The sequence below is a fragment of the Natator depressus genome, chromosome 22 (genome assembly GCF_965152275.1).
Source record: "Natator depressus isolate rNatDep1 chromosome 22, rNatDep2.hap1, whole genome shotgun sequence".
Classification (NCBI taxonomy): domain Eukaryota; kingdom Metazoa; phylum Chordata; order Testudines; family Cheloniidae; genus Natator; species Natator depressus.
Genome location: NC_134255.1, coordinates 2,638,020 through 2,663,553, shown reverse-complemented (window position 1 = coordinate 2,663,553; position 25,534 = coordinate 2,638,020). Strand labels below are relative to the sequence as shown.

The 25,534-nt window shown below is 53.9% G+C and overlaps 1 protein-coding gene across 2 annotated transcripts in view; it reads left to right on the top strand.

Moving 5' to 3' along the window:
- The window catches only part of ROBO3 (roundabout guidance receptor 3), a 237,877-nt gene that overhangs the window by 79,852 nt on the left and 132,491 nt on the right, over nt 1–25,534 (top strand). The window contains exon 1 of one of the 2 annotated variants that reach the window (XM_074936630.1): nt 15,906–16,061. The exons of the other annotated variant lie outside the window; for it this stretch is intronic. Within the exon in view, the coding sequence (XP_074792731.1) occupies nt 15,965–16,061 (97 nt within the window). The 5' untranslated portion in view covers nt 15,906–15,964. Of the gene's footprint in view, nt 1–15,905; nt 16,062–25,534 lie in introns of those variants that run through there. 2 annotated transcript variants of the gene reach the window in all.

Genomic DNA, 25,534 nt, shown 5'->3' with positions numbered 1-25,534 from the left:
CACACAGAGCTCTCTGGGGGAAATGATGCACGGACGCACTCCCTCTCCACGGACAGCAGTGATGTTGAAAGAAGCTAGGGCTGGAGGCTGGGGAGCCTGCAGCAGGACATGGGCACCAAAAAAAAATAAATAAGATCAAGCAATTTTGGACCCATGGGCCTGGGGCAAAGTGCACTGCAGTCAATGGGAAACCTGTGGGTAGAAGCATCACTCCACAGAGCCAGAATGGCTGTGTCTGTTCTGGGCTCCTCAGTGAGAGACAACTATTGACATTTGCTGGAGGGCCTGGCTCAGTCAGGCCGGGGGCACTGAAAGAGCTCTTCTAGTTTGGCTAAGAGGGGGCAAGATCCTGCTAGTGGCGGAAGGGATAAATCCCAAGGAGGAGACGGCTGGGCTGGGGTAGTTGAAGGGGAGCAATGAGGATGGAATTAAGGAAGACACGGTGCAAATATAAGGAGACCTCGCTATTGATGATGTAGTCCAGGAAATGCACAGGGCGCGTTACTGTCCATGAAACAGGGCACAGGCCCGGCACCAAGAAGCTGATGGATCCGAGCACTGACCCGCTCCCAGCAATGCTGTAGCTGGGGGAGGCTGTGGAGATGCCGTGAGCCAAGGGAGGAAGTCGCCTGGAGATGGTATTTCAAGGAGGAAGGAAGATGTTTGGTAGACAGTGGGGGAGGGACTGTTCCAGGTGCAGAGGCTCAGGCTGAAGAAGGCCCCGAAGTGCGACAGCACCAGCCCAAGCTGGGGTGGAGGGTGCAGGGAAAGCCCGAGGAAATGAGCACAGAGATAGGTGCAGGGAGGGGAGACTGGCAGGGCCTGGGGGGTGAAGACAGGGAGCTTGGCTTTGATGCAGTAAAGGACAGGAACGGAGAAGGGGGCGCTGTGTGGGAGCCGTGGTTGAGTGGGACAGTCCTGTCGCATTCAGCACAGATTGGCAGGGTTGCAGAGCCGTCTCCCAAGGGAAGTCCTGGAAACCGCAGCACTTGGGACCTGTAACCGCCGGCTGGATGCCCCCCTCAGAAGTGCCCGTATGGAGCAGTCCTGCATTGGCCCTGGGGAAAGGCCAGCTGGCCTTTTCCATCTCCCGCACTCTGATCCTCTGGATGAGCCAGGGGACCGGGCCGGCTGCGATGGGAACGTGCGCCGATGGACAGACAAATAGACATGGAGCTGCCGGAGTGAAAAGCGCAGGAGGATGCAGAAAGGCTGGAGCCATGGGGGGATGAGGCAGGACAGAGAAGGAGAAAGGGGTCCTCGGGGCATAGAGAGACCAGGGAGCAGCTGCGCTTCTCTGGGGACTCACAGGCCAGTGCCTCCGCCGGGCTGATTTCACCAACCACCCTATTTATTGCTCCCTGCCTGTCACCGGTTTCTCTCCTCCACCAGGGGCAGCTGCTGCTGCCACCAGAGAACCCCTCTGACGGCTCCAGCTCCGCCCCTGGTCCCCAGACAGAGACCCTGCTTCCAACAGCCCTGTCGGGGGGGGGGGGGGCGGGGTGTGGTAGGGGTGCGTGCCTGTGTGCATATATGTCTATGGTGGGGGGGGTCGTTTTTAGCATTGGACAAAAGCACCCTACGAGGCAGTGGCAGGTTTCTGGCTTACGGGCAGATTTTCCCCATGCCGTAGACGGAATGGCAAACCCACCTTTGATAGTGACGGGGTTAGCACAACCCCCAGAGCGACTGGTTGCAGCCGCAGTCACACCGCGTTCTAGGCTGGGATTTCCAAAGCAGCCGAGGCCAGATGCCTGCCCTGCCCTCCCCGGACTCCATTAGAGCTATCCGCTGCTATTAATATCCTTGATCACAAAAGGCCACTGATGGGCCCTGGCAGAGATGGGCAGAGTTACACTTCAGTAGCTCCATTCTTTTACCTCTGGGATGCCCCCGCGGCTGGCACCGCGGTGCTGGGTGGTGGCCCATTTACCGCAAAGGCTCTCTGAGGGTCCTTAGGTCCTGCAGGGTTTCTCTAGCTGCTCCTGTGCAGCACTCATGCATGGAAGGCCGCGAGGGGTTGCAGTGTGACAGGCTTGGTTCCAGAGCACCCGGATCAGCACTCAGCACCGTGCCCCTGTTTCCTCTGAGCTGGTTGGTGAGGCTGAGCCACTTCCCATCAGACTGGGTCTTGTGTGAGGCAGAACTGGATAAAAAAACGCCCCCAGCAGGGGCCTTTCCAGCTGGGAATTGCAGAGGTGAGGGCTGCCCTCTTGACCGAGGGGCTGCACCTGCCTTTTGTTACTGGAGTTTGCAAACGGGGGACCCCACTTGATTTGATGAGACAGCATGCAAAGGTGGATTCAGGCCTGGCCAGGCTGGATTAGCTGTGTGTGCTTTGCTTGGGGCTTCCCCCAAAAAGCATCGGAGAGCTTCCTGCCCCTGCCCTGCAGAGATCGCACCAACTGCCACATCACTTCCCAGGGCAGCCGTAAAGCCCTTTGTGATCTGGGCCCTGTGTGCCGGGCTGCCTCTCCTCTCCCTCCGCACTGGGCCCCTACAATGGAGATCAGATAGGCTGCTTGTGCCCCCTCCGCAGACCTGTCGCCTCATGGGCCAGGCACTCTGGTATTCATCCCCACTTGTTCCTGCAGCCCCTGCTGTTGTTGACCTTCTGGACATGCACAAGGCCTCTCTCCCTCTCTCTCCCCAGGCTCTCTGGGGGCAGGGGAGGAAATGTAGGGGGTCCTTGGGGTGGCAGAAGAGCATCTGATTGCAGTTACTAATGCTGGGGGGTGGATGTTCCAGCCTATCTATTTCCTTAAGTTAAGTATCCTCACACCTTCTTCTCAACTGTCTAAATGGGCCATCTTGATTATCACGACAAAAGTTTTTTTCTCCTGCTGATAATAGCTCATCTTAACTAATTAGCCTCTCACACTTTGTATGGCAACTTCCAACTTATCTGTATGTATCTATATATCTCTTCCTATATGTTCCATTCTATGCATCCGATGAAGTGGGCTGTAGCCCACAAAAGCTTATGCTCTAATAAATTTGTTAGTCTCTAAGGTGCTACAAGTCCTCCTATTAGGTTGTCGCTCTAAGTGCATGTGGACACTGCTGGGACATCATAAACTGTGTAAATAAATCAGAACCAGGCCCTGATTTCCAGCCTGACCCCAGTCTTGTGAAAGATCAAAGCAGGCTCAATGGCTTGTTAGCCAGGACTCCACCCTGCTGGTCTCAATCACATTGCAGGCCACTGTGGGGATGCTGCTTGGCTCCTCAGTGCCCTGCCTTTCTGCAGTCTATGTGCAGAGGGCGCCCTTTCTCCACCTTCTTCTCTCTGACTCTTAATTGTGCTGGGCTCCTTCCCTCTGGATTTCTGGGTGCAGTTAACAATTCTCTTTGCACTCGCCATCCCCTGCAGCTGATCACTGATTACAGCCACCCAGCACACGTTGCCTTAGGGGAAGTCCACCGGAAATCACAACCATTTCTCCGTTATCTCCCTCAGAATCCGCTCCATCTCCTTACAGGAAATAGGACTCTGTTCACGGGACTGCAGGATATTTCAGAATTGGAGCCCAGAGAGAGAGAGAGGAAAACCTCTTAGCAAAGAATGTGGCCCATGGGTCAGCTGGCTACGCAACTAATGGAAAAGTTTTCAATCTCGTCTCTAAGAATCATAGAACAGTAGCTGACAAAGACAAGGGAGACCCTTGAATTCTCCCATTAGACCCCGTGGCTTTTCCTCCCACTGCCTTGCTCCCTAGGATGTTACTTTAAAAGAAGAGAATCTCTTAAATGAATTTCTTTATACATGTGGATTTGATCAGATAAGGTGTAAAATCTCACCTGCTTTCTGATCCCAGTGGTATACATTTACCAGGTGAAAACAGCCCACGAGGAGAACAGACAGCCAGGGACAATGGAAAGTAGGGAGGAATTTTGGCAAAACTGACGAGCTTGCCAACGAAAATGTACAGTGGTCTGATCCCGTATCTTTAGACTGTCTGCTGAGTGTTTTACCCACAGGAGTGGTGTTTCTCCCTTCTTTCTCCTGTTCTGCTTGCCCTCATTCTTCCCATGAGAAATCATCCCATTGTAATTTGTAAGAGACAAGGGGGGGCACTTAAGTATGTATTAGTTTAATAGCATGAACAATAATCTGGCCCAATCTCCCATCGAATTCAGCAGATTCTACGGTTGCTCAGCAAGGTTGTAAACCCTCCCACCCCCAGTAGGCAATGAGACCTTGTCGCAAACTGGCCCCGTTTGCGGAGCGAGTCCTAGAACTATTGCACACTCAATTCACCTCCCCAGGGCCCTCGATATAACTGACTTTGCAGCAGGCGTGAGGAACGAACGAGAGATTTCTGCACTGCTTGAGAATGATGAACCCATCAGTAATAGCACACTGCTTGCTCCCCGGATCTGAGGCTGGGCCCGAGAGCTTACTAATTAAATATCTCTCTTCACATTTGTAAGTGCCCGGGCTAATAGCATTAAATGGTTGATGAGTTTCATTAATGTGCACGCAGTGTGGTGGCCATGCAGGTCCCAGGGTATGAGAGAGACAAGGGAGGGATAGATTGTAATGGACCCACTTCTGTAGGTGAGAGAGACCAGCTGCTGAGCCACACCTACCTCGTCTTCAGAGTTATGCTGTGTTGTTTAGCAGAAGTAGTTAACTAACTGCTCATCTCTTCCACCTTGAATTGAGCTGTGACACTCCGAGTACGTTTCCCATACCTGAAGCAGAGCTCTGTGTAGTTTGAAAGCTTGTCTCTCTCACCAGGACAAGTTGGTCCAATAAAAGATATTCCCTACCTCACCATGTCTCATTAAAGAGGTGGGTATTTTAGCCTTGGACAAACTGTCTTGGAAACGTGGGTGATGGGATGTGGTGGGATCGGCAGAGGGCGCTCGCCTTTTTCGGCAGAAGAAACAAGCGTGAGTGGCTGTGAGCGACTCCACCACCTATAGGCTTGGCGTGCCCATAACACACCAAGGTTAGATGTGGGAGCATGGACACAGGTGTCCCTGGAGACTGCTGGCAGCATGGACCCAAAGAGCACTGAATGGGCTGAAGCGTCAGTTCATGGGGGTTCCTTTGTGAAATGAGATTCAGGTACCGAGTCCGAATGATCCCAGATCCGAGCCTCAGTCATACCACCCTTCACCCTAGATACCACCTCTCCAACAGGCCCAGACCCTTCTTAGGGTAGACGCCATGGGCCAGTGGCCTTGCCATCCACACCTCTCCAGATGTCTTTGGACCCCCTCTCCTTGCCTGGGCTCTTTGAAACACTGGGCTGGCCACTCCTTCAGCCTCTGTCTTTGAAGGAGATGGCAGGGAGAGCCAGGCCTCTCCCCCGAGTCCCCTGGCTCTTCTGGCAGCAGGCCGCATCCTCACCCCCACACTCTGCAGCAGTGAGGTGGAGGCTGCTAAATGGGGGATGCAGTCTGCTGCCCAGAAGATGCCAGGAGGCTTGGGGGGTGTCTTACCTTGCTGCTCCCCAATGACAGAAGAGAAAGCCAGCTCCTCCTGCCCCTTCCCCCGGCCTGCCCAATGAGGCACATTGAGAGAGGGCTGGAGGCTTCTTCTTGTTAAAATAAACTCCGCAATAGCCCAAGCTGGAGACCCGGGAACCTCTGGAGACCTGGGGTTTGGCTAAGCGGGCCCAGTGCCTGAGGCTGCATGGCAGCCTGAAAGCTGACGTAGTGAGGGATGAAAGGGAAGGGAAGGATCTGGTGCAGGTTTTCCATTCGCGCTCGACTGATGGGTTCCCACGGACGGTGGGACGTGGCTGATGGTGCTGGCTTTAAAACAAGGGCCCTGGTGAGATGAAAGGACGACCTTGCAACAGCTGTTCCCAAATGTGGCAGTGGATCCCAGAGAAAGGCTCTTTGTGTGTGTCATTGTTCCAGCACAAAAGTATGATGTTCAGTGAAGACTGCTCACATCCAACTGCCACCAGCCACGTTAAAGCACTAGGAAATCCACAGCGCCTATGGGAAGCATGATCTTCATGTGACCCCACCCTGTGCCATCCATCTCAAACATAAGCAAACATACCACAAAAACCTTAACCACTCCTGAGGTGAGGCCAGCCTCCAGACTTCAAGTCTGTGTTCCTTTCATACCTGCAGCCTTGTTTTAAAATGACTGTTCTCACAATTAAGGATTTCCATGATCCAGGGTAAAACTTTCCAGAGTGCCCAAGTGACTTAGGAGCTGAAGTCCCATTAACTGTCAATGACAATTAAACTCTTTAGTGCCTGAGTCACTTCTGAAAATGGGACTTCAGCCTTTAGTAATGTAGACACTTTAGAAAATTGTGGCCCATGCCTCCAGTGTTATTTCCTAGATTCATAGTGGATCCATTGGGCTCATCTAGTCTGACCCCCTGTAGAACACAGGCCAGAGAACTTCACCCAATGACCCCTTCATCAAGTCATAGAATCATAGAATATCAGGGTTGGAAGGGACCTCAGGAGGTCATCTAGTCCAATCCCCTGCTCAAAGCAGGACCAACCCCAACTAAATCATCCCAGCCAGGGCTTTGTCAAGCCTGACCTTAAAAACCTCTAAGGAAGGAGATTCCACCACCTCCCTAGGTAACCCATTCCAGGGCTTCACCACCCTCCTAGTGAAAAAGTTTTTCCTAATATCCAAATGAAACCCCCCCACTGTCACAACACCTGGTTGAGCTTGACGGCTCTACTAATGGTTTTGGATATTTATGGGTCTAGTCATTTTTCAGAGGGGCATTTGGCTCTGTGCAACACAGAAAACTGCTCCCTGCCCAGCAGGACTTAGAAGTGCCAGAAAGCTAACACCCTGGGTTCTGGAGCCCCCATCCAAGAATTTCTCCCACCCCTCGAGGCAACTCAGCTCCATCCTAGTAATTATGAATGTTAGATAAATATGGACGTGATTTATGCAAATCCAATAAGGTCTCCCTAATGCCTTTTAGACCTGAATCAGGATGGTGTTGAAATGTGTTTTTTTCAGGCTGAATGGTGCCCATCTAACATTAATCCCCTGCAACAATCCCTTGGTGTGCTTTCAAAGATTCACATACATAACAACCTTATTCATGAGGGATAGTCAGGAGAGCGTAGATTATTCTGGAGCAAGTTGGGGCCCTTCTGATTAGAATTTAAAAGTCCGGAGATTCTGTTGTTAACTATTCTAATTAACTGCCTCTTTTTCTTGATCCAATTCGACAGGGCACTCTAAAGTTCTCCCAGGCCTGTGTGATGTCTAATGAGGGGATATTTGTGTCCTTGAATTAAGAATTTAGCATGCTACAGTAAGCATTTTGCAAAACAAATCAACAATTACCATGCTATGGTGTTTGACCTCACCATGGCATCTGCAGTGTTCCCTATATTTTGAAGGGGAAATACTGCCCCATATTTAACAGCCCCAGGTGAGATAGATTTTTTTTAATTGCATTTGGGATATACAAATATAGAAACATTTAGGGGATGATCAGAACTTGCTGATTATTCTATCAGAGAACAGAAGTAAAAGGAACACGGAGTTATATTTAAGATGCTAAGAATCCATGACTGCCAAGTTTTATCTGTCTTCTACAAATCAATCATATTTAACACAGGAATTAGAAGTGTCAAGAGAGACTTTCCCTTACGTTCAGCTAATCTGCATTATAGATTTCAATACCAAATACTAGCAATAGCTTGGGCAGCAGATTGATTGGCTGGAGCACAACCAGGGTATTTCTTGAGTAAGGCGATGGAGTTACCACTTAGTAAAGTCCCAAAACATGTACATCTAGGCGAGGGGTTCTCAACTGGGAACAGGGACCCCTCGGGGTCCCGCGGTTAATACATGGGGGGTCGCGAGCTGTCAGCCTTCACCCAAACCCCGCTTTGCCTCCTGCATTTATAATGGTGTTAAATATATAAAAAAGTGTTTTTATTTTATAAGGGGGGTCGCACTCAGAAGCTTGCTGTGTGAAAGGGGTCATCAGTACAAACGTTTGAGAACCACTGATTGAAGCCCCTAGTTTAGCAAAACTTTGTCACCTGGGGTTGTTCTGGTGTTTTTGCTCTCAGCAAGTTACAGTAAGTTTGACTCCATTCTCCCATCTCGGTAATGCGGCCTTTGTAGGTACCATCAATAGACTGCAGATAACCTTCGATCCACTGTAGACATCAAGTTCTGTATCCTAACCCTGTGCCAGAGATTTGGTCCTGTGAGTTGTTTCCAGAATGTACAAAAAAGGGTTAAACACAGAGGGTGAAATCTTGGCCCATTGACAAAATGCCCATTGACTAGGGGTTTTCTCCGAGTCCATTGCCAACTTGGGATGTATGAAATGGTGGATCAATGTCCAGAACAGGCATATGGGACAGCAGCTGCCTAGACAATATATGAGTCAGATAATCACTTAGGAGCATTTTTAATGTAGATCTGGCTTCATTTTGCTCAAAACTGGAGGGAAATGATAAAGTCTGTGCAGTGTGAAGTTGCAGATAGAGACTTCAGAGGGCTGTTGAATTGGTTTCTGCCACTGATTATCCATATGAGGAATTTTAAACTTCTTGAGTCGTTGTTTGAACGTGGGATATACACGCACAAGAACTCTCAGTGAAGAAACTCTGCCATAGTGATAGCTTGTGTGGGCTCAGTGCCCGCTGAAGTGTTTCTACTAAATGCTGTTCCTTGATCAGCAAATGAGCCTAGGACGTTTCTGACTTGTAGGCACACAGAGAAGTCCATGAAGGCAGACTACAACTGATTGTGAGCTGGTTTAGGCCCTGGAAAAAGTCTCCAGTGGTCACCAGACTTTGGGCACATCCCACTTTGTAACACAAATGACTTCCTGACCATGAGGGGAACCCAATAGCTGGCATCTTGGAAAGTCAATGAGAATGTTGGCACTGGACCAGGTATCTGATTACCTCCTTCCATAGTTAGCGAGTGCTCTCTAGGTCAGGGTGTTGTCTGATCTCCTGAGGGAGCAAAGTGTCTTTGCCAGAAACCAGGTTGGAAGGACTAGAAGAAGGGGAGAATAGAAGAAGGTTCAGAGCGTTGCCACATGAGACTCCAATTCTGGAGTTTCTGTAAAATAGAGCCAGCTCTACACATACCAAGTGACAATGTTCCAGTTATGGAATTCCTGCTTGGGAAGGTTAACACCTCCGTAGGTCTTCTGTCTTTGGAGCCTCAGCAAACTAATTCCTGTCTCTCGTCATTCCTTATAGAACTTCTGCCTATTCTCTCTCGCTCTGTTTTATACGAAGTAGCTAATGGTGCTGGCAGGATTTGTAGGCAGAGCAGCACTCAGGAATGCCCTCCCTTTGGACTGAGTTGACTCAGCCAAGTGGAGGGAATGGTGAGCTGTATCCCTGAAGGGCTTAGCGTTAAGCTGGGTCAAAGGGGCTGTGCATTTAGCAATATTAGTTTAGGTGGAAAACGCTGATGGCTCTTTTTATGGGATGTATAAAATCTCATCTGATGAACTTAGTGCTCTCCAAGCCCTGAGAGTGATGCTAGCCCACGCTGTATGTAAAAAGAAAAGGAGTACTTGTGGCACCTTAGAGACTAACCAATTTATTTGAGCATAAGCTTTCGTGAGCTACAGCTCACTTCATCGGATGCTTTTGCTCAAATAAATTGGTTAGTCTCTAAGGTGCCACAAGTCCTCCTTTTCTTTTTGCGAATACAGACTAACACGGCTGTTACTCTGAAAGCTGTATGTAAAATCCACCTCGGGAAGGGACTGGGCAGACAGGTCAGCCAGTGTTGCTGGAAAAATCTTTCCGTGGAGCTAGATGGTAGGAATCCTAGTTGCGGGTTTCCAGGATTTTTGACATCTGCCAACATGCCATGTGCCTGATTCAGCTGAGGAGCAAGGCAGTGATGTACAGGATACCCCAGGGAAGGGGCAATGGATGAGAGTCAGATTACCTGGTGGGTCTCCAGGACAGGGTGTCAATTTAACTGAGCAACAGAGTTTGTGTTAATGCTCTTCATATCCTTCATTTCCTGCAGTTCCCTTTCCCCCTTAGTCAGCATGTGACAGAGCCTCTGCCCACATCTTCCAACTCACTGCTTGCTCCTGGAGAAGCTTAGAAACAACCCCAAACCAGCGCATTTGCAGGCCCTATAGTATCATGGGCTGTGCTGCCAGAGAGGCAGCCACTTAGCTAGTGTGGGCTCACGGATGCTGTTCCCCGACTGGCTCTGTCATCGTGCTGGAGCTAGAGCTCACCCACGGAACGAAAGGGAGCAGAGACACGTTGCCTTGCGCTCCACAAACAACGCAGGGAAAATATCAATGTCTGTCAAGTGGGAAAGGATGAAAGCAAGAGAGAGACAAAGGATGGTTTCAGGCTTCTGGGAGGAGGTTGCAATCAAAGGAGAGTGTGTAGCATTTGACAGTTCCCCTTTACTATGACTCAATTAAAGAAGCCTCTGAAAAGGTCTGTGGGTGCCTCTCCTTTAATTAGAGGTGCCTTAAACCGCAGAGCATTCGGCTTGCTATCTTGTGCTGCGGAGGCCAGCTGCAGGAGGAGTCCAGGAGGAGTCTGAGTGGGTGCACAGGCCAGATGGAGGTAGAGAGGTAAGAGAGCAGGGTGAGAACAGAAGCTCTTTGGTGCCTTCTGTAGGTGAAATGAGAGAACTGAAGGCTGCGTCCTACCTGCTGCCAGGTGTAATTTGCCTGCACTTCAGAGGAGTCCCATAAAGTGCCCAGCAGCACTGTCTGGAATTTCCCTGTGTCCCAGTAACCGGGCTGTGTGGCTGCAGATGTGTGCAAATTCATGGTGCTTGTTCAGAGGAAAGCTGAGCCACCCTGAGCTGGAAGCCGGGCCCAGCATGGCAAGTAGGAAGAGTGGTGATTTCTTGTGGAGTCTGAGCTTGGCTCTGGCAAACAACACTCTGATTAAGGATCTCGAACTCCATCGGCCAGCTGGACGGGACCTGGCAGTGGGAGCCGAGCTGAGCAGGGTAGTGGTGGCAGTAAACTGGAGGGGAACTGCCCGTGGGTAGCTGTGGGCCAAAGAAGACCAGATGGAGCCAGTATCAGCAGGCTGGGGCCCATCCCCAGCTGCTCCTGGGGACACTTGCCTGAGGTGGGATTGGATGGGGTGGTGGGGGAGGGCTCCCGCTGGCAGTCAGGGCACTGGGGGGCCCAGCCAGCTGGCTGGGTTGTTCCTTTCTTTTTCCCAAACCAAACTGTCTGTGTCTGCAGTTCCTAGCCCCTGGGGCACTCTCCCCCAGGGTAGCAGGGTGCTTCGAGGCGAATTCCTAGAGCGGCAGTGTGAATGGGGTTCCAGATGTGGGCTCAAGCCAAACAGCTCACTGCAACAGGGACCCCAGACATCCTGTTGAACCTGTCCCTTGCCGCTGTTGATTCCCGGCAGAAGGTCACCTAGCGCTACCCGAGCAGGGAGGAGGAAGCTGCAGACGGGGTCCTGGAGGCAGCCAAACACCTTACTCTGTTTCTATTTTAAACGAATTAAAGCAGCCAACATGTTCTCTGGCTGCTGAACAATTAAATTACACACCCGACTGGGCGGGCACTCAGCACGGCTTTGACACAGTCAAGGTCCAGCGAGCAGAGGAAGCAGCAGTTGTGATGCAGGCTGATCAGAACTAGAGATGGAACAGCCCCAGCTCCGGGGTCTCTCCCCGGGGCGGGCGGGGGCAGGTACAGGGAGAGGTTGGTTAGGGATTAAAACATATTTTCCAGAAGTCATTTCCTATTGGCATTAGACAAGCAGCCCTTGCCCGTGCTGATCAGGCTGGCCCCCGGCTGAAGCGTTAGACTGGGAGTCATTTTAAAAACGTCTTGGATATTTTTGAAGCCCCTGTAAGAATTCCTTACCATTCTGCGTGCCACTGGGACACCAGCAGCACCTGACAATGCCAAGTCAAGGCACTTGTAGCCTGACTGACTGGCCTTACCATTAACATTTGCTCTGGGTCCAACAGGAATTAAGTCAGGGCAGGTCTCTGGCCTGTGTCCTACAGGAGGGCAGATTAGATGGTCACAGTGGTCCCTTCTGGCTTTGTAATCTGAGACTCTCTGAAGACGCCTGGGAGCACTTGCTCTGCCCCGGCAAAGTGGAGATTTGGGTCTGTGTGTGTCTGGCTGGGGACGTTCCTGGTTTTATAGCCCTGCTTGTAGTGATCTAGCTTGAGCCCCTGCTGCTTTTGACTGGCTTCGGGCGGTGGGACCCAGCATAGGAGCTCTGGCAGCAGCAGGTCTGTGTGGAAGAGGGTACAGTGGCACTGCCAGTTGTTTGGTGGGTCCCACTGGCGCCTCCCAGGCCATGAGTCAAGTCTGCCCTCCCCAGGTAGAGGCCTCTGGGGGGACAGCAGGCCAAGCATTCCCTGCCCTCCGCAGAGGGCAAGCCCCCAGAGCTGCAGCTGCCCCCACTGGCACAGGGAATGCCAGGTGAATAGAGGCAGACTATGGGAAGCATGGAGGGAGGAGGTGTTTGGAGATGCTTGGCAGGTAGGATCTCAGCTGGGTTAGCTGTGCACAAGGAGGAAGGATGGAGACCCGTGGCACTGAGGAATACCAAGCGGAGCTGGAAAAACCAAAGCGAAATGTGTGTGGAGCCTAGATGCCTGCTGTCGGGCCCCTCCCTTGAGAAGATGAGAGGGGTTCAGGCTGAGAAAGTCCCAAAGGAATTTATTAATTTCCCAGGAAGAAACAGCCAACAATTCTGATTGGTGGCTCCATAATGGAGAACCAGGCAGGACATATGAGGAGGAGGAGGAGGATGAAGCATATCCTGGAGGATTCTGGGAAATTCATGCTTATTATAGATCATGTGGAAACAACTCATTCCCCGCCCCCAATGAAGGGAGTTTTAGTACAATCAATAATAGCTGCAGGGGAAGTAAAGACAGGAGTGGCAAGTGCCAAAGGACGGCTGATGCCGGAGAACAATTGGTGGCTGCAGTGATGGTGCCGAGAAGTGGGCACTCTGGATTCACGGAGTGATGTATGTCTGCTGTTTGGACTGGACAGTCACTGTTTATGCAGAAGGCTTACTAACCTGCGCTCGGAGTTTGCAGGGCTAACTGGGTGGGCTGTAAACTAGGCAGGACAGGGACATTAAAGATCTTGTTTAGCTCAGATAATCCAGCATACCAGACATACCAACATACCAGATGAGACTCAAGATGACATCACTCTGCAACAAGTTCAATAAATAATAAGAACAGGCATGTCAGTGGATTTAGGAGCATGTACACAAATGACAGGCGTGTGGGAAGCAAACAAGCTAGAAGTGGGTCTAAAGGACAGTGACACTCACCATGGGCATGAAACCTGGTGGGGAGGCCTCGTAACTGGACTGGGTAGAGTCTGTACAGGAGAGCAGGGGCATGGAAACAGAGGCAGAGAAGTGAGACTTTCCTTCCAAAGTATCTGCTAAGCCAGCCGATGGTAATGAAATGCTTTTGATAATGATACAAGGGATTCAGCGCCAAGGAGGAATTACAGACAGCATCTGAAACGGGTCTGACAGAGTAAGAGAACCACAGGACACGTGTTCTCCTGGGGGATTAGCTGTGCTGAGAACAGTTGGGCAACCAATACAGTCCGACATGCACAATCAAGAGGTTCTTAGGACCCGTGGAGGGCAGCGTTCTGACCCAGAAAGCAGAGAAAGCCAGCCTGCCCTTTCCTCCTCACAGCGAGAGGGGATTCACTGAGAAGGGGAGAGGACAGAAGACTGTTCCCACCGCTCACTCACTGATACTGGTGTTCAACGCAGTAAGGAATTATTGCACAGAATGCTGCTGTACGTGGATGTTCGGTTTCAGGAGGGAAAACTGGGGGGAATTAAAAAAATCTCATAAAGAAGAAAAAAAATCAGGACAGCTAGGAGACCAGCGCGTCTCGGCCTGTGTGTCACTGTATGTGTCTGAACTCCACTTCCTGTGGCTGGTTCAGACTGGGAGCTGGGTGGAGTGAGAATGTATTTTCTTCCATGTGTGTGCAGTGCCACTCGGACAGCGCTGGTCTGTGAATTCACCAAACCCCCGAGGATGGGTTGCGGGGGGAGGGAGTGGTTTGAGCATTGGCCTGCTAAACCCAGGGTTGTGAGCTCAATCCTTGAGGGGGCCACTTAGGGATCTGGGGCAAAAATGGGGGATTGGTCCTGCTTTGAGCAGGGGGTGGGACTAGATGACCTCCTGAAGTCTCTTCCAACCCTGAGATTCTATGACTGCTATGTACAATGAAAACTGCCCAAAAGACCCCAAACAAAAGCAGTGTATGGAGTTAGGAGTTCCCGTACAGAGGAGAGGTCCCTCAGGGTCACAGCAGCTCTGGCCCTTGCTTAATGCTTTCCCTAGTCATTTTTAAGAGGGAGTAAGATGCACATGAATTAATCTTGCAGATGATGCTAACCTGGGAGTAGTGCACACCAGGGAGGATGGAGAAGTAATAGGAAAAATGAGGAAAGAGAATCCAGGGCACATGGAGAAGGGTGGTTTGGGAAGCAAGCCCTAACTGCTGCCTTGCTCAGTGTCCAAGACTGCAGTCCCCAAGTGCAGTAGAGGAGGAATGAATGAACTGTCTGCTCTCCTGAGCTGATGAATGTCATCATCATTTCTCTGGTCGAGCCAGGCAGCATTGCAAAAGATGTCATCTTTGCCTCCCTTCATGAACAGCTCCTCGCTTCCTCTCCATCACTCTTGCCCTTCACTTTAGGGTGAGAGGCTTCGGGAAAACGTTCTCCTTATCGCCGAGAGAACCTGTCTCCTTGCTCCGCGATCTGTCACTGCCCTCTTGCCATGGCAGAAGGGTGCCTCAAAGGCCAGTCCATCACTTGGCAGGGCCAGAGAGCGGGGCGGCTCCTCCCCAGGGCTAACGGGCACAGGAGCTGCGGTGACGCGTTTAAAAAGTGATCGCGCTGGTTCAGAGCGGATTAATCCAGGGCTGTCAGCCCCGGGGCCCGGCTCGCTTGGCACAGACTGCGGCTAAGGCGCACGTGGGGAGACCAGCTGGGGAGCCTGGCGTGGGGCTGGGCCAAAGAGGGAGCCGCAGCTCCGCCGGGGCGGGGGGCGTCCCGTGTGCGCCCAGGGAACGGGGCTGCCGCCTGGCCTCGCTCGTTGAGATGCAAACACCCGTGTGGCCGGGGGCTCCGCCCGGATCCCCGTCCCCGCCTCGTGCGCAAAGCAGGCGCGGGCTCCAAGCGGGCCCAGGGGCGAGCCCCTCGTGCACCCCCCCCCGGGGGGGGGTGGGATACCCCCGCCCCAGGGGGCCCAGAGGCGGAACCGCCCCCGCCGCTCACGCCCCCTGCCCGGCTCCCAGGGCTCCTGCCTTGCCCCAGCGCCTTGGGGGTGGAGGGTCTCTTCACCACCCCCCCGGAGCCGGCGCCTCGTTGCCCCCAGCCCAGCTCGGGCTCGGGCAGGCGCGTGGCCCTGCGGCGAGGAGAAGAGCCCCCCCCGCCCCCCGGCCCTGCAGGCGGAGCCCCCGCCCCTCCTGCCCGGCAGGTCGGTGTCTCTTTAAGGCGGCGGGGGAGGGCTCAGCCTGACAATGGGCCAGGGCAGCCGAGTTGGAGCAAGTTCCCGGCGCTGCCGCCGCCCGGGTGCGGGCTGAGCAGGGGGCAGCGGCGGCGCCTCTGCGGTGGATTATCGCCGGGAGCCCCCGGGAGCAGCGGAGCCTGGTGCGGGAACGGGGCTGGCAGCGAAAGAATGAATTAATCCCCTGCCCCCCCCGCGCTCAGATCCCCCCCCAGTGCACCCCGACCCCTCCCGCCCTCGCGACCCAGCCCCCCCATCCCGTGTGCCCCCCGCAGTGCGCGCCGCCCCCCTCCTGTCTGACCCCCGGGACCGATCAGCAGCCCCCGGTCTCCAGCCCCCCCCCCCCCCCCCGTGTGCCTCGCCGGCCCCCCCCTGCGCGCTCCTCTGCTGGGTCGCCCGTGCGCCCTTCTTCCCGCCCGGCGCTGTCTGCGCCCCGCCCGGCTCCACGGGGCTGAGGCTTTCCCGGCTCGGCTCGCTCTGCCCCGCGGGATGTGGCCCTGGAGGGACGGGGCCATGCGGCGGCGGCGGCTGCTCTTGCTGCGGAGCCTCCTGTGTCTGATGCCGGCCCTGGTGGGACCAACTTTCGGTAAGACCCCGCCGGAGCGGCTCGTGCGTCCTGGGTCTGGGAGCCCCCCGGGTGCAGCCCCCCGGCCCGGGGCTGGGCACCCCTCAGTCCGCCCTGGGGCGGGGCACCTCTCCTGCGCCCCGCTGGAGCCCGGAACGCCGCAGCCAAAGGTGCCCGGAGTCGGGCTGGTGTCCGCGACCGCTCCCGGCTGCGCCTCGGGTCTGTGGGCTCGGGGCCCGCCCGGGAGGGATGCCGCGAGCCGCCGCCAGCCTGGTCCCCTCCGCTCCGGGCAGCGGCTGCAGCGAGTGGGACCTCCCCGCCTCTTGTGCTGGCCGCGCCGGGCGCCCGGGCAAGCTGAGTGGGCACAAGGAACAGCGGGCTTGTCTGGCAGCCCCGTGCAGCTGCTCTGTTCCCTGGGCACCGACCCTGGTTCTTGCCCGGCGCCCATCACCGTCCTCTCCGAGCCTGGGGCAGGCTGGATGGGGCCCTGCGCACAGTATCTGGTGAGCCTGTCAATGCCCACCTTGTGCAGGTGGGGAAACTGAGTCATGGGGCAGTGAAGTGGCTTGTCTAATGTCACGCTGGGGGTCAGTGGCAGTCAGGAGTAGAACCAGCTCCCCCAAGTCCTGCCCGCAAGGCCACCCATCCGCCCTGGGGAGCTGGCTTTTGTGGCTCTCTCCCTCCCTTGGCCATCGGTATTGAGCACCTTTCCTCTGCCTGGGCTGTTAGCTGTGAAATCACCAAGAGGCGGGAGGGTTTGGCGGGTGCGGTGCCATGGGCAATGTGCCCTACCCCGAGGCAGCCCTTTGCTTCTTCGCTGGCAAGGAGGGGAGTTGCCAGCCCAGGGCACCCCTCTGCCAGCACTGCCCTAGGGGTGGGTCCTGGTGTGAAAAAGGCTCATGTAGGGTGTGGGTCATGGGAGGAGGTCTGGAGTGGTGGAGTCAAGGGCGCTCTCTTCTACTGTCGTTGTCCTCCGTCCTCCTCCCCCCGCCCCCGAAATCCAAGCCATTGACATTTAAAAGTCCCCACTCCAAGCCCTTGATTTGTTGCATTTTTTACTGAAGGTACCGTCACTGGATCAGAACCAAGCTATTTCCAGTGACAGCGCCTGCACTGGCCTTGTCTTGTGTGTCAGTTCTCAGGCTGGAAAAGGCACTGGCTGCCCTCAGAAGTACAGAGTACAGCAGTTCTCCCACTGGCTTGAGGGGCAGCTGCAGCAGGGCTATGCAGGATTTCTAGGGGGATGTGTGAACTCAGGAGCCAGGAGCTCCCCTTTACGCTGTCTCTAGAGCAGTGCTACTCAAAGTGGTGGTCCACGGATCAGTGCCGGTCTGCGCACACATTGGAAAAAGAAAATGCCGGTCCCCCACACCAGATAGCTTGAGAAGCACTGCTCTAGAGGGCTTTCGGGGCGCGTGCATCCTTTTAAAAGAGATGGTACGGAGAGCAAAAGTGACTGAATCCATCCACTAGAGGAGGTAGCAAGATCAGTGCCTCCTAGAGCTCATCAGCCAGAAAAGCCCAATTAGTCACACCGAAAACTTTTCCTGGAAGCAGCTGGGTTTTGGCAAAGCTTTCACAGGTCCAGGATGGAGTTTTGGACAGACAGATGGACGGACCCGCACCCCAGAATAGCCAGGAGTCCAGCCGTTATGACACTCGCCTGAGCTGAGTTTGCCCAGTTCAGAGCAGGGACTTGACCTTTGGTCTCCTACAGCCCAGCTGAGTGTCCTGACCATTGGGCTTGAGTCTGTCTTGCTGGGTCAATGAATATTTCATTATTTATACCAAGTGGAACAACTCCAATGTGTGTGTGTGTGTGGGGGGGGGGGGGTCAGCTCCCTGCTCTGACATGGCCTGCTTTCCTTCCAATGAAGAAGGAAAACAAATGCTGAAACCTCAACACTTTTTGCAAAACATAATTATTGTTTTCTGCCCAGTGCTCGCTCCAACCCTGTCATTTCCGGGAGCGAGCGCTCCACCAGCGCGGGAGGAGAGTCTGACATGCAGTGCTTGAAACAAAGCTGGAAACCAGGTCATTATTCCAACCAGGGCCAGTAGTTTACCATAAATAGAGGAATGGGCAAAGGAGAGGGGGCCTGGGGGGACGATGACACTGAGTGACATGTAGTCTAGGCAGGATTCCTCTGCTGCCATTCTCCCCATTCCCCCTCCCCCCCAAGACCCTCAACAATTAAAATAACTGCAGCACGGAGTTAGTACACGCTCCAGATGTTACTCTCACTAGTATCAGTGCTTCTATTCTGTGGATGACGAGCCCGAGAGGAGCATTGGTAATACTGAAGGATAACTTTCTCCCTATCAAAAAGACCTGATGGATTCTCTCCAGCAGCATGCTAGGACTGGCACTGAGAGAACACGAAGTGACTCTCTGGTACAGCTGTGTGCACTGTTTTGGTGAGCAAACATTCAGGAGTTTGCAGTAGTTCATTAATGTTTGTGTGCAGGAAGCAATCCAAATAGACAGTACAATGACCAGCGCAGAGTCTGTAGGCAAACCGGTTAGAATGAGCTAGCACGCATGTTTATAAAGTCACATCTCAATTTGATGGAACTGGTACATCTTCCTCTGCAACACCTAGGCTGCCGTCTTGTTTGCAAGAGCTTTTGCATGTTTTTTAGATAAGATATAGGGGAAGACAGGGCTCTCGCAACAACAAAAATTATGCAAGGAGGTTGTTTGTGAGCATCAAGAAACAAGAGTACAGAGCCTTTCGTTGTAAATGCTACCAGTTCTCAAAAATCTTTTCTTTCCAAACCACTCTCCTTTTGAAATCACAGTCCATCCCTCGGCCTCCGAGGTTATTCACTGAGTTACATCCCTGGGTTTGATTGTCCTTGCATCTCACTGTATTTATTTACTGATGTCTTCAAAAAGACCTGAAGAGAGTTTGGTGCGGATGAAATTGCAGCTTGCAAGCTCTGCCGCAAGGGAGGTAATTTGTGTCGGCAGGTGCTGCACAGAATCCCATTATGCATTGCCGGTGCACCTCAGTCCTGACCTGTAGCCCACCCTGTTGTTCTAGACATGGGCATCTCTTGCAATGGGCTAGTTGGGCTGGATTATGCAATAGTTTTGGGATGTGGATAATAGGAGTCTAGGATGAGACAATCAAACTTCTGCTCCTAACCACCTCCAGGATCTGATCTTGAGCTTTCTAGCGGTGAACGATTGGGGCCAGATTCTTCAGAGGCGCTCAGTGCATTGGGTGCAGGTTGGGGGCTGAGCTCTGAAAATCTGGCCCTGCAGGCGCTAACTCTTGCTGTTCTGCCCAACACACTTCTCCCAGAAGAGCTGATTTCTTGTTTGTAAATATCAGTGCATTGGGATTGGGATATCCCTGAATGTTGCAGCTGTCGGTTCAAGACCGTGACTTCTGTTGGATGCTGGTAGGTTGGGTGAGGCCATGCACCATGCAGCATACTAGGGCAGAGAACAGATACAGCTGGTGCTGGGTTGGTTCATTATGTACTTATTTCATAGTAAGACAGTACTGTGTTCGTGGAACTCAGTCATTCTAAGGTACCAGGTGGCTTTGCAAACTATATAGGAATCTCTTCACTCCCTCAGAAATGCAGCCATCTGCTACGCTTTCAAGTAGTTTGGGACTTTTCCCACACTGGAGCAGTGTCCACACAGGACATTACTGCACAGCAAGCTGGTGTGCTGCAGACTCCCACGCCTGGCTTGCCATGTAGACAAGTCCGAAGCATCCTGGCCAAATTCTAACTTGGGCAGTTATAGTCCTCTTTCAACTAGAACAGGAAATGAAGGAGAATCCTGCTTCCAGGGGGAATTGGCCGGGATGCCAAGGTTAATGTTGCTACTCTTGTGCCGGGGCCTAGCTAAGACCACACAGTTTTGATGTCTGTCTTACGTCTAAATCAGACTACTCCCCACCCCAGGAGCACAGAGCAGGGCTTTCACCATAGCAAAGACCACATCTGTAGAGAGCTCACCTCACCTCTCACATAACAGCCCTTTGTCACCTAGATCAATTGCTTATAAGGCAGTGGCTCTCAGACTTTTGTACTGGTGACCCCTTTCACATAGCAAGCCTTTGAGTGCGACCCCCCCCCCTTATAAATTAAAAACACTTTTTAATATATTTAACACCATTATAAATGCTGGAGGCAAAGCAGGGTTTGGGGTGAAGGTTGACAGCTTGCGACCCCTGCATGTAATAATCTGGTGACCCCCTGAGAGGTCACGACCCCCAGTTTGAGAACCCCTGTTATAGGGGAAGGTCATATTGGGAAAGTGATTGTGTCTTGTGCTGACTTTAAAGCGCTGAGTGTTTTGTCCTTTTCGGGGAGAAAACATTCCTTTTGCTCTTCATTTCTTCTCCTTTAATCTGCAGCAAAAGTCCCTGCTAGGGGCAGCCAGGCTGACTCATTCTTCCGTGTTTCCAGTTGCTTTCACAGGCCTCCAGGCTTTTAATTACAGTGAAAAGCTTGGACAGCTGTAGAAGCAGCTAGGACCAAGGAGCCAGGACCATGTTACCAGCCAGCTTCCCAGGGACCATCAGCAATGGTCCATGGATCGACGTGGTCTGTGAATAACAATTGAGGAGTCGCTAGTATAGAGCAATAATAGAAACCCCAATTCTTTTTCTTCAAATCTACTAAGATCCACCCCCCTCCCGTTCGGAAGATCCAGAGAGAAACCTGGAGTATATTTGGATGTTTTACATCTCAGTGGTGCTGGGTTGTCCTGGCTCTACAGTTTACAATGGTGGCAGATTAACCTTGGTGAGATGATGCAGAGGAAGGATGTGGCAGCCCTGGATTTCTCTTTAATCACCCGCTGATACTTTTGGGTCATCACTAGTCGGTTTCCAAAGCTGACGGGGGACTCCAGGATGGCTGCTGGCTGGCAGGCAGGAAGATCCCCCTGTGTGTGATTTATTGGGGTGGTGCTCAAGGCAGCAGAGGCTTTGAGATCTAGTCACTGGTGTTCTTGGCATCCTTTTTTTCTGGATAGTGCTCTAACTCTGTGTTCATTCTCCTCTGCTCGGACAGCAGGAGTCCAGGCTCTGTCGGGGGATTGATTGGTACCAAACAAGAAATGACATTCAGCAGAGTCTGCAAGTTGTCTGGTTTTTTTCTTAATTAATTTAAAATCTTTGAGAGGCTTTACCCTGATTTCTAGAGAGCTGAGGTCCTGTCCCTAAGTGTGCGAGAGTCATTTGTAAAGTGCCTTGTGACTCTTCAGGAAGAAAAGCTGGTAAGAAACACCAGCTGTGGGAGACTGCTCATGTGACAGCAGGAGCCAAACAGTGGCTTTGATGTCGCTCCAGAAGGAAGAAACATGCACTGATCAAGACAACAGCTTTTCGCTGGGCTCAGGCTTGTCTGAAGGGGGGACACATGGGGTGTGCTCAGTGAGGAAGCTGATTGCATGAATGGCTGGCTCTTTTGTGCATCATCGCACCATTCAGCGCAGCCCACACAGCAGCGCTCTTTGTGTCAGACCCCTTTGGGCACGTCCACGCGGAGCTGGGACTCCCATGCATCGTGCATGGTGCTCAGCCCTGCTGCATGCTGGGATAGGGAAGCACTGAATCCATAGGAGCCAGCTATGTTGCCGGGAGCGTGGGGGCTTTGGGGAGACTTCACACGGCAAGGCCCTGGGGCTGGTTTGTGGCTCTCTCTGCAGCTGGGCAGTAATAGGGCATCGCAGTGGCCTGTGGTGGCTGGGTGGGAAGGGAAGCGCTCAGCATGGCTCTCGGCTCCTGGGGGCAGGCCTGGGTGCTACATGCTGCTGCCTCGGGTCCCAGCTCCTGGGATTGGGATCCCAGTGGAGTCGCGGCTTAAAAACAAAGTTTCCAGCCCTCAGGGCTGTGAAGAAAGGCTTGAGGAGGAGCCCCGTGCTACCGAGGTGGTTTGTCCGCGGAGCCTGTGAGGATCGCTCTGAGAAGTGTGGCCTGCCTTGTTCCACTCTGGGGGTGCTGGCTCTGAGGGCCCAGCCAACCCCCAGCACAGGGCTCTCCAGTCCTGTCTTCACTCAGGAAAGCTGGCGACTTTAGGGTGGGCTTAGATAACTCGACCCCTTCTCCCAGTCAGAGCAAACCCTGGGTGTGGCAGGAGGGGAAGTGTGCAGCCCCCCCAACGGAGCCCTCCCAGCAGCTGGGACGTAAGCATTGGGGGTATACCTCCTGCCTCTCTGTGCAGGGGAGGAGGCATCTGCTGCTGCTCCTGGGGAATAGGTAGGCTCTGTGCAGCTGCCCTTGCTTCTGTGGGAGGCGAGCCCCCTCCCCGCCCACACGCAGACACACACACTGCTGCTCCTGGTGGGGCGTGCGTGGTGTCCCACAGTCATTGTCCAGAGCCCCTCCTCGGGCGGATCCACGCCCACCGGGCTGCCAGTGGCCCCAGCAAGTGGCACAGCTGGAGAGCAGCTGGGTCTGAGCAGGGCACTGGTTCTCGAACACTTGACATTATCCACACTCTCTGTCGGCCACACCTACTGTCCTGCCCCAGTCCAGCCGCAGCTGGTGTGAGGCGGCCCAGCAAGAGAGTCAGTACAGCACTTCGGTGCCTGCAAAGGGTCCCTGAGCCTGGGCTGAGAGAATGGGCCGAGGGGGTTTGCGGCATGCCCACAGACCCGAGGGGATACTCCTGCAGTGTCCTGAGGGGGGAGCTGTAGAGGAGCGGGCAGAGCAGGTATCCAGGCTGTGTCTGAGCTGAAGCATTGCGGAGGACAGCTCCTGCATTAGGGCTCTCGCTTCCCGCATCACTGCCAGGGGACTCCTGTAGAGCTCCTTCGCGGAGGCAATGCCTCGGGCCTCGCCTGTGCCTGTCCCTGCCAGTGCCCCGGCCACTGAGCCCCTGTCGAGCCCCGCTTGCCCTGGTTAACGCTCTCAGCTGGACTGTGCTGGGCACCAAGTCAGCTGTGCCCGTCACTGGCGCCCGCTGCTGGGAATGGGCAGCTCTCTTCCCCCAAGAACACTCCTCTCCAAGGCTGGGGCGGGGCTAGGAAAGTGCTTTTAAAATAAAGGGACTGTTCCTTCGGCCAGAGTGCTGGGAGGCCTGGAGCTGTAACCTGAAGGACACCACTAGACAGAGCAGGGAAGGGCAATTCCGTACGGGGCAGGGCTGCGGAAGTGGCGCTGGAGAGGACTCGCTGGCTTCTAGCAGCTAGCGATGGCAGTTTGCGCTGGAATTCGGTCACCTAGTGCCAGTTCCCCCGGCCTGGCGCATGCATGTGCTCCCACAGTTCAGGATTGGGCCCCACCCTTCGGTTGCTTCCTAAACCTCCAGCTTCCATTCTGAAGGGAGTTGGGAGGAGGGGATGGATTCCTGTGGTGTAGTGACTGCGGAGGAGATAAGCCAGCCCTCCTACTGAGAGCGGCCGTGTCTGTGCTCGCCAGGGAGTAGGGCCCAGAGCCCTTCAGCAGCGTGATTTGCCTTCTTCCCCTGCTAAGAGTTTGCTCTGCTCCCTGCGCAGTGTCTGCGCACTGCATGTCTGACGGCTGACAGCAAAGGTGCGGGGGGAGGTGTGAGAAATAAATCGAATTGGTCATAAATTACCCAGTTTATCCGCACCGTGTCATGCCAGGCCCCAAACCGGTCAGCTCCCTGCCCTGCGGAGCAGAGGATGCTGGGCGTGGGGGGCTGGGTAGGGCCATCTCCTCCTTGTTCTCTGGGAGCGCCCGTTTTGTCTGCCCTTAGTTGTTCGGGGTGGGGGTGTGTGTGCTCTATTGTGAAGCCCTTCTATTTCCGCTGCCCTAATCAGGGAGGGTGAATTTGCAACTGAATTCCCAGGTTCTCTTAGGGACACTAAAGGGGTGGGGGTGGGGGGGCAGGGGGTACATTGGTGGTTTTTTTTAAGAGGAAAGCAGCATTGTTGTGGGGTTGGCGCATTCTTTGGCTGTTGGGATCAAGACAGATTAGCTGGTTTAGGGGCTCTTTTGAGACATGGCTATAGCAACAGTTGCAGTCAGGATCAGAATGTGCAATGGCTCCAGGATCCTGAATGCCAAAGCACCAAACAAGTTGAAATTTACATGGGGAGCAACAATGGGGGTCAGCTAATGAGTAACCAGGGGCGTCCCTCTCAGATGCAACTGTTTCCTTCCAGGACGCCTCGCCTCGGGGAGATGGGAAGAGCTGGGTTGCGATGGCCAGGGTAGAGTTTGTTAGCTTTAAAGTCAATGCAGGTGCTCTCGGAGATGCAGGCACAAGCTGTCTGGGATCTGAGCTCTGTGCTGGAAAATCCTTCTCAGGCCTGAAGGGTTAATATGCTAGAGTCCTCCTGATTTCATTTTCATAAACATCTGCTAAAAGCAGGAGATTTAGCTTTCCCGTTCCTAGGGGATTTGCGGGGCAGGAGTCAGATCTCTGGGGAGGTTTATTCTCATCCCAGGATTAACCATCTCCAGAGTTCTGATAGCCTTGCCATGTGACGTACTTAGCAATCAGCTGTGGTTAACGGGCTGGGCAGAGGTTCTTTAATGCAAAGCGTTTCATCCCAAAGGGCTGTGGGTGTTGCTGGGGGAATGTGCAGCGGTAGAGCCCCTGGGGTGCACCATCCTGCCAGAAATCCCCGGATGCTGCTTGGGGGGAGGGAATTGCAGGGCTCTGACAGGAGCCACGCTTGTTCCACAAGGCCAGGAGCGTTGACGCTCAGCGTGGTCGCTCACTAACATGGGTCACTTTTAGAATAGCTTTCTCGCTCATAACGCACCAAAGCGCTCTCCGTACCAGACTGCCGCTCGTTGCCAAGCTGGCCCGTGGGCAGGCCCTCTGGGAACCTGCAGCCAGACCCCCTGAGGCTGGCACTACGTAGGCTCAGCTGGAGCAGGGTCCCCACAGAAAACCCAGGTGTGCAAATTGCCCAGAGCCGCATCAAGTGCCCTTGCTGATTCCCTCTCCTCAGTCACTGTTCTACCCAGGAGCAGCAGGTGCGTTGTTTGCTCTGCTCAGCAGCGCGCCCCCGCCCCATGTGCTCCACGGGTACCAAGAGTCTGATTCTACCTCTCCCCGTCTGGCAGCCGGCCGGTGGGTGGGCGTCCCTGCGGCAGGCACTCCCATTAGGAGGTGAAGTCACTGCTGGTCGCAGGGCTGGCCTGGAGGATGAGAGGGGCTGAGCAATATTCTCTCCGTCCCCTCGGCTTGCCCTGCCCTCTGTGCTGGGGCTGCAATCAGTTTGTATTTCTCTCCTCCTCTGTCCAGCACAGATCTTCCCCTCCCAAGCTCTGGCTCTTCCTGTGGGGTGTCCTTTCCCCATCCAGTGGCGGCTGTGGGGCTGAGCTGGTGCTGAGGACACTGTCCCATGCTCTCCTGGAGTCTGGGTTCGTGTCCATGTGGGGCTGCCTGGACACCACCTCAGCCCTGTCAGGCCTGCCTTAGCACCATTTCTGCAGCTGCCCCTTCGCCTCCCAGAATCCATGTGAAGGGGAGGGGCCCCCTCCCCTTGCGTCAGCTCAGGGTTGCTGGCTGCTCCTGCCAAAGATCCCTTCCCTCTGAGC